At 43.3% G+C, this 9108-nt stretch overlaps 1 protein-coding gene across 1 annotated transcript in view; it reads right to left on the reverse strand.

Annotated features, from left to right (window-relative positions):
• Positions 1–7909, reverse strand: part of Slc5a9 (solute carrier family 5 member 9) — a 21350-nt gene extending 13441 nt beyond the window's left edge. Inside the window, exons 1-5 of the mRNA XM_052175611.1 lie at positions 7748–7909; positions 5494–5565; positions 2795–2899; positions 1800–1964; positions 452–557 (exon numbers count right to left, since the gene is read on the reverse strand). Of these exons, the coding sequence (XP_052031571.1) occupies positions 452–557; positions 1800–1964; positions 2795–2899; positions 5494–5565; positions 7748–7909 (610 nt within the window). The remainder of the gene's footprint in view (positions 1–451; positions 558–1799; positions 1965–2794; positions 2900–5493; positions 5566–7747) is intronic.
• Positions 7910–9108: the final 1199 nt, after the last annotated feature.

Genomic DNA, 9108 nt, shown 5'->3' on the forward strand with positions numbered 1-9108 from the left:
TACCTTGTCCCTGTGAAGCCTGTCCTCAGCAGGACCCCACAGAGCTCTCATTCCCTGTCTTTGTGGAGTAGATTTGTCATATCTGTACTTCCTAGCCCATTTTTGTCCGATGCTCTTTTCATGTTTCCCTGTGAGCTCTCTCATCTTATATCTCTATCTTCCTTTGTTTGTCTCCGTGTCTCTTTCTCTTACTGTCTCTCTCAGGGTTACATGTCTTCTGCATGTCTCTATGGTTATCTTTCTTTTTTTTTTTTAAATATTTTTATTTTCTATATTCTTTGTTTACATTCCAAATGATTTCCCCTTTCCTGGATCCCCCCTCCCCATATGTCCCATAAACCTTCTTCTCTCCATCCCTTTTCCAATCACCTCCCTCCTTTTTCTCTGTCCTTATATGGTTATCTTTCTGAATCTGTCTCTACATATCAATATAGCCATTCACTCTTTTTACCTGCAATGGTGTAGACAGCTGTCACCACCAGCAAGATGACTGTGGAGAGATAAAGATTCCAGCCCAAGGCCATCTGGATGAAGAGGGCTCCAGAGAAGATATCAGTCTGTAGAAAGCCAGCCCACACAAGTCCATGCCACCCAAAGCTTCCAGGATGGTTGCTGTGGGTGTGCCACCTACCTTAGCAGGTATCCTCAGCTTGTCCTCAGCTGTCATCAAATAAGGAGGACAAGACTGAAGTGCTATGCAGATGGGTTTGGTCTTGGTGTTAAAATGCCACACTAGAGAATGTGGTTCTGTCCTTGCAGACATGGAGGCATGTTAGAATTTACAGGGAAATAATACTGTATAATGATTTGATAAAAAAACCAAAACAGCTAGGTCTGAATGATTTGTTTCTCTATTATGAAAGGTAATTTAAGAATGAAAGTAGAAAATGGAGGAAGTAAAGCTAGAAGCGGGATGATGGAGAAGGCAACATATAGGAGGAGAGAACAGAAGCAATGCAGGTTGTTGGCTGCTACACAACACAGAATAGGCCTGCTGGGCTGGCTGGGCAGGCAACTGTAGATTCTGGACAATCTATGTGCTTGGGTTTAATGTGGGATTTGAAGTATAAACTTTACCCCAGCTAACAATGTTGGTCCTCAGAGTAATTTGATTGCTAATCTAGTACCTAACTGCTTTTGTTCCCTAAGTCTGTTCAGCCCATCACATGATTGTGTATCAACTGATTTCAGAATCTATAATAATATGATAGTGTGTGTGTGTGTGTGTGTGTGTGTGTGTGTGTGTGTGTGACCCTCTCGTGGCATGGCAGTCAAGATCCAATTCTGATTCCAGATCGAGTCCTTCCTCTGTGTAGACTTGGATAATTCATATAACGATGTCTAAATTTGTTTTCTGAATTTAGATCAATAAAGTGACAATAGAAATCTTTCTGACCTCAATATTCTCAGCTATTGATAGTTGCTGAATGAAGAAGCATCAGTTAATAAAAAGATAAAATAAATGAACTCTAATAGTTTTTGGAATGAAAGATCAATGTTCACTTAAAACATTCATTCTTCATTTCTGATTTCCCCATTTCCGGATGGAAACATTCTCTGAGGTCATGTGGATCCATGGATCTTTCTTTTAATCCTCATTTCATCCACACATGCTTTCATTTATTTCCTCCCTCCCTCCCTCTGTCCGTCAGTCCGTCTGTCTGTTCGTCCATCCCTCCCTCCCTCCCTTTTCCCCTCCTTCCCTCCCTCCCTCTCCTTTCTTCCATCCCTCCTTCCCTGGCATCAGTGAGCTCAGCATAAGGCCCACACTAAGGAATCCAGCTTGAAGTTTTACCCACCGATATCTTGGTGAAGATGTAGAGGATGAGAGAAAGGACTGACATGTACACCTGGATCCTCTGCCCCCCAAATCGTTTCTTCAGGTACTGTGGCATGGTGACCACACCAGCTGCAATGTACACAGGAACAAAGATCCAGCCCAGGGCCAGAAGCAGGAAGGTTGCCTGGAAGAACACAGAGAAGGTGTTTTGATTGTTGAAAAGATGAGCAACTTCTCACCTGAGTTGTGTGGAACACTTGTGTTGTGTGGATGAGCCCTGAACAAAGAAAAGAAGGAACTGGAACTGGGTGCTCAGCCCAGCTTTTCTGAATAACTTCAGACGAGTCCTCTTTCTTTTCTTTCTTTCTTTCTTTCTTTCTTTCTTTCTTTCTTTCTTTCTTTCTTTCTTTCTTTCTTTCTTTCTTCCTTCCTCCCTTCCTTCTTTCTTTCTTTCTTTCTTCATTCATTCTTTCTTCTTTCTCTCTTTCTTTCTTTCCTCCCTCCCTCCCTCCATCCTTTCTTTCTTTCTTTCTTTCTTTCTTTCTTTCTTTCTTTCTTTCTTTCTTTCTTTCTTTCTTTCTTTCTTTCTTTCTTCTTTCTTTCTTTCTTTCTTTCCTTCCTCCCTCCCTCCCTCCACCTCTCCTTTCTTTCTTTCTTTCTTTCTTTCTTTCTTTCTTTCTTTCTTTCTTTCTTTCTTTCTTTCTTTCTTTCTTTCTTTCTTTCCTTCCTTCCTTCCTTCCTTCCTTCCTTCCTTCCTACCTTCCTTCCTTCCTTCCTTCCTTCTTTCTTTCTTTCTTTCTTTCTTTCTTTCTTTCTTTCTTTCTTTCTTTCTTTCTTTCTTTCTTTCTTTCTTTCTTTCCTTAAGGCCTTGATTTTATTATCAATATAATGGGTCCTCTCTCTGTTTACCACACAGTTGCCCAAGTTCTTTCAGGATACATTTAATCTCTAAGGTCAGGCACAGGAGATGGTTCTGACCCTCAACACTCTGGAGCATCAGGTCAGGTTCCTTACATTCCACTCGAAGCCACCCACAGCAAGGCCTCCAGCAGCCCCTGTTCCAGCCAGGCCGATAAATAAGCCACTGCCCACATTGCTGGACATTAGAGATGCACCAATCTGCAAGGCACAAGTGAGGTTAAGGGTCAGGGGTCAGAGTCAGTTTGAAGCAAACTGGGGTTAGGGCTACAGCTAGAGGCTTTAATTTTTGAGACATTGTGGAACCATTTCCAGGGGATCTTCTTTCTCCTCACAAGGGCACAGATAGAAGCACAAGTCACTTCTCATTATCCCTGTGAGATTCCAGACTTCCAGATCAGGTAGTCTATCATGTTAAACAGACATAGACTCCTTGTCCTTAGACTTACTGCTCCAGATGACCAAAACTTTCAGAGGCTCCTGAAGGCCTTCTCTACTCTAGAGAGCAGGGTGTGAGCAGTGGTGAGGAGGCTGCCGTGGTGAGCATCACCAAAATGGAGGTGCACACATGGCAGGAATTATAAGTGTGAGTGCATGAGAGAGCTAGGGACTAAATGAGTAGGTGAGAGTATGTGGGGGTTGGTTTGTTACATGTGAGATTATTATGTGAATGAGTGTGTGAGAATGAGTGAGGACAGTACGTGTGTGCACTGCGCAAGTATACGTGAACATTGGCTTGTATGAATGTCTGTATGTGTGTGTGTGTGTGTGTGTGTGTGTTTGCCTTAAGATGTGGGTGTGTGACTGGGAGAAGGCAAGAAGATATGATTATGTGAATGAGCGTGTGAGAATTTGTGTGTACATTTGGTATGACTGGGTTTCTACATAGGCCTGACCTCCCTTCATCTGACTTAGGGAAGAGGAAGTTAATTTTCAAGGATCAGTAGAAATGTAGGGTGTGGTCTGATGGGAAATATGAGGTTTGCAAATATCTGGAATCAGTTTTGGAGATTGTTGGAAGCAGCCTCACGGTACTATTCTTTAGTATTAAGTGTAAGTGTGACTCAAGAAGATAATTCGTACTTCCTAGCTATTCATTGCCTGAGACCCAGCAACTTCATCAAGCAATGGGTAACCCCAGTGCCTTCTACTACCCAAGGTTTGATTATATTGTTCATTTGCTTGCACAGCTCTGTGCATTTCTCTAGCAGAAAACTCAAGATATATTCCAATAAGTCCCGTGCCCAACATAAGGCCCACATTTGGAAACAGAGGAGGGGTACTCAACTCTCCCTGGGTATTTGGATACAAGGTTAAACACATCAAGTGTTGTTAAAGATATTTATTTCTGAAGTCTTATATCTTTTTTCCTGTGAATGAGCAAAACTGTGGAGAGTATGAGCTGCTTTGTCCTCTGACTGACAGCTGACAAATTCTTCTCTTAAACCTGAATTCCTTAATTGGGCTGCTGTCACTCAAGCAGCTCCAATTGGGTGCCTCGCCAGACTGTTATCACCATATCTCAGCTGCTTCAAATGCTTTATGGATCCATCAAGGAGACTAACACTGCAGCTTCAGAGAGATGCTGCAACGTTGGGGCTGTAGAAGTCACAAATGAGTACTTTAGGAGGTTGTGCTGTGGTCATGACCACTTCAGAAAACATGCACACCTTGGGCTAGACTAGATTCATGGATGGTAGATGACTACTTATTCTATAGCTACTCAAGTAACACAGGAGGAGGAGAATTTCCCCAGGGGCACAGAAAACATCTGTGATTAGTATGGTGTGAGGCTTGTGATTGGTTCTTATCTGTGGGAATTCTGAGTAAAATGTGCTTCACTTCTTTTCTGGCCTGTAAGTTGATCATTGGTTGTCACTTATTTTTTCAGTTAGTTTGGGAGACTTCTCTTATCCCGAAAACTCCATGCTGCATCTCAGAATTGAAATATTTGGCCTAAATGGCCTCTTTTCCTACTCAGTGTACATGCTGGATTTGTTGCATGAGGAGAAGATATTAGACCATAGAGCATACCAGCTTTAGTGGTGAGGCAGCAGCTGAGTTCCAGAACCCACTGAGAACTAATGACCCTGATGTTCAAAACTGTGACACAGAACCTTAGGCTGCAGAGTTAAAAATTAAATTAAGACCAGAAACTGCAAGAAACTTAAGGTCCCACTATAGTGGGACCACTGAGAACCTAAGAGGCTGTTAAGTGCTGAAGGGTAGCTGAGAATACAGCACTGTAAATCTTGATCAATGAAAAAGTTTGAGAGAGATACAAAAGGCTGAAGAGTTGAGGGGCCCAACACCGGAATCTCAGAGATGTAACTTTATTTACTCCCTGGGTGTTTGAGCTTCAAGATCAAAGCAACAACCCCTGCCCTGTGCACCTAGAACAAGAACTCTCTGGGGCCTTGATCCTTTAGTTTTATTGTATAGCGCTGTAAGTTTCTGTTTGGAATCTCAGCTTACAAACTTCTGGAGTTAAGTTCTATCAACACTATGCCCACTCTTTCCATCTTTGATTTCTTTCTAGATAGGACAAAAGAACCTCTAGAGAGTCATCTGTGATACACACAAGAGGCTTCTCAGGATGCTGGTGGATTGGAGCAAGAGAATTAGAAAAGGCTATAGTGATTTTATATATTTTGTGATTGGATATATTTTATCCAGAGTTGGAAAAAATGTTATGAGGGTACTGATGTGGTTCTGGAAAGAAAAGCTGAGAGGAGGCCACAGGTGGTAAAAGCAGAGAATATATCCTGGGAGAGGAAGAAGAAAGGTCAACTCACTGGCCACCAGGTCATGGATCTTCCCGCCAGGAAATAGCCACCAATGGTCCCTCGGCTTGCGCGGATGGATGACTGGAAAGAATATGCAGAGATGTTAGTATTTTCCAAGTCTCTTTTTAGTTTCCACCTTTCATCCCAGATTAACTGCCCCCTTGGTACAGGCACTGTGGGGTCAAAGAAGGAAAAAACTGAGGCAGAACAAAGCTATCTGTATACTGATGGTGTCAGTATTTTTAAACTGTAGTCTGTGGGAGAGCCATTTCATCTTTGTTAATTTTGTTCTCCATCTACTTTTTAGGACTGATGGGAAGAGCAAAGGAAGCAAAGGCTGTCTTCAGGAATAGCAGAAAGTTGTGAAAACATTTTGGATGGTAATAAGGATCTCCTTCCTCCTCCCTCTTTTAGTACCTACTCCCAAAAGATGGGTTGAAATTTGTCTCAGGGACACAATGACCAACTCTCTCCTGAGCTAGCCTCTTCTTTCTTCCCAGCTATACCCTCACACTGAAGAGGGTAGGTACTGTTGTAGTTGTCTGACCAAGGTCTCTGAACACTAGGAAAAATGAAGAGCTCTACTTGGGTCATCCCTTGTTATGGCCTAGAGTTGGAATGTACCATTGAGCCCACTGAGGATCCTGGAAGGAGCCAGTAGGTGATCAGGCAATAGCCTGTATTGGGATGTGACTGTAAGCACTTTCTCTGGGGACATGAGCCCAAATGTGCTGGTCAGGTCACTAATAGAACTGGAATGACAGCTGTGGATTTTCCACATCTGTGGTACTGATGTGAAGAGGGTGTAAGTCAGCCTCAGGGTGGTTAGGGATGGTTAGGGAGTGCTGAGTGTCTGCGATGTGGGCTGATATTGGGTAAGGGTGTGTTGCAATTTGTGTTCGAAATGTTTCAAAGCCTCATGTGTTAAATACTTAGTCCTCAGTGCACTATCAGACATGGAGAGTTTAGGAACTGTTTGCTTTATGAGGGTTCTGACTTAATATGTCAATACATTGATGGATTCAAAATTGAATAGGCTAGTGGGAAGTGGTAAAAACTATGGAAAATGAGCCCTGAATAGAAAAAAAGTGGGTCACAAAGGGTGTGGATTTGAAGCTTATGTCTTGTCACCAGCATTTTCCTCTCTCCCTGTCTGCTTTCCAGTGTCCATGAGATGATTGTGCTTCTCCATTGCACACTCCTGCTGGCTTCCTACGCATCTTTTACACCAGTCAGCTGGGTGCAGTCCAGTCTGATTCCTCTAAAACCTGGAGCCTAAATACATCCTTACTTCTTTAAACTGATTTACAATGCTTTGTCTCAACAGAAAGCTGATATGGGAGTAAAAATTACTTCAGAGTGGGAGGCAACTAATATGACTAGATCTGAAAAAAGAGATCCTTGAAGTAGAGGAAGAAAAAAAAAAAGGAATTAGGGCTCTCCCATTGGCCACCACACAGGGGCTGCTGAGCTCCTGTCTACCAATGTTTTCCCTCATAGCAAGCCTGTGAAGCAAGGACTAGCACTTCCCCAGAGGAGAGGACCAAGGTTCATAGAAAATCCTGACTAGCTCAGAGTAGGGTGATAATCTACCTCACAGTGGTCAGAAGGTACTGGCCTCTCAGCAGAAACCTGTGCTGATAACAGTGTCTGTTTATTGCCTGGAACCTGCATGCCAGGCACTGTGCCAGGTGCTTGTTTGTGTCCTGTCACTGAATGATTATAACTTTCAACTGCAACACATGGGAAACTGAGGTTTCTATATCCCCAGGGCCATATGGCTCTGACTGCTGGAGTAAGGTCTGGGCTCAGGGTTCTCTGACCTAAACACTGCACCTGGCCTCATCTTTGTGGTTTCTGTGAACAATGGGAACATCGGAATCTTCAAGGAGTTATTACCTAAGAGAACATGAATTCAGTTCCTTGTTTTAGGTGTGAATAGAAGTAGAGGAAGGCTGGGGATTGACCCTTCTCTGAGTTAGGAGTCTTGAGGCAGAAGAGAGGACAGTCAGACTCACAGACACTATTTCTCAGGCAGGCTATGAGCCTCTCTGGGCTTCAGTCATCCATATGAAGATGAAACATCCAGAGAAACAGGATGGAAGTGAATGATTCCTAAAGTACTATAGAATCAGCTACCTATGGTTGAGAATTCTCTCTCTCTCTCTCTCTCTCTCTCTCTCTCTCTCTCTCTCTCTCTCTCTCTCTCTCTCTCTCTCTCTCTCTCTCTGCCAGGCTTCAGCATTACTTAATTCCCACTCACCCAAATTCCCACAGCAAGGACAAATACAAAGTAGATGACCACCACCACGATGTCATAGGTGTGCAGGTTGACTCCAGAGCCCAGGGCTGTGTAAGCTGTTGTGTCAGTTCTGACTCCATTCCTTGACTCTCCAGGCTCCATTGCTGCTGGCTCAGGGCTCATCTGTTGCTGTTGGTTCTCAGCAGGCTGGACTTTGATGTCCTGCTGGCTTCATTCCTTTCCTTTAATGATTAGACAAACCCAAGTATTATTAGCCTTTGAGAAAGGGAGGAGTCCTGCTGGCGTGGGCAAGACTGCCCACGTTTCTTCTAACTGCAGTGTCTTCCCTGGCATACCTTGATCCCTCTGTCTCTTTACCTGCTGCTATTGAATAGATCTGTATGCACATGTCTTTGCATGCACACACTCTTTAGAAATCAAGGTGTCCAAGCATCTGTTTTGTAGAAGAGGAACTAAGGACAGTTACTGGAGCTGAGGCTGAAGTTCAAGCTTCTTAGTTATCAGTTCAATACAACTTTCCTTTACCCAATCAGAAATAGAGAAGGGAAGACAGAAGAGTCTATGATCATCTTTGGAAAGCCATCGCTGCCTCATAGACCTTTACCTCCACTTCCCTGCTTTACAATGGAAGAAACTGAAACCTAGGAAAAGCTTCATAATGCTTTCTTGCAAAGAATGGGTTTATCTGTGTCAAGGCAGGCCACATTTACCTTTTCTGTACTCAAACCACACTTCCTGTCTCTGGCTATGATAGGTGAAATGGTTGAGTCAGAGTCTACCTGGAAAAGGTAGCGCGTTCACTGAAATCATCTTCTAAGATTTAGGCATCTGTGTTTCTGGTCCCCACCATGTCTTTCTACTACACTTGTGATGATTTCTGTCTTTCTGCCACATTTGTGATGATGTTGGCAAGTTGTCATCTCTGAACTTAGGCATTCTTCCCATCAATGTGCACCCTGTACCTCAGCTGCTTACCTCACTGCAATAAGGAGATTAGATAGTGCTCCCAAGATCCTCTTCAAACTCTGGGCTATTTTGTGGTCAGTGCTAAGACAGAAAAACCAGTATTGGCCACTATTTAGCCAATGGGCCCCAAAACTAGGCATGAGACATGCCTGTTAATATCATCCTGTAATAACTACATTTAGATCTTGTTGTGAGAAGTATATGGGTGTAGGGAACAGATTCTCTTTGCCTTTAATTAGAGGGTAAAGCAAGAAAAGAGCAGAGGTGTGCACTTCTTTGGGCTTGGCCCTCTAACCCAGAATAACTAGTATAGGCTATCAAGAGCCGCAAAGAGTTGGGCAGGGATCTGCCAGGGTAGCCTGTTGGAATAGGTGCAACCCTTATAATTCCCATTT

This window comes from Apodemus sylvaticus, chromosome 3 (assembly GCF_947179515.1).
Source record: "Apodemus sylvaticus chromosome 3, mApoSyl1.1, whole genome shotgun sequence".
Lineage (NCBI taxonomy): Eukaryota > Metazoa > Chordata > Mammalia > Rodentia > Muridae > Apodemus > Apodemus sylvaticus.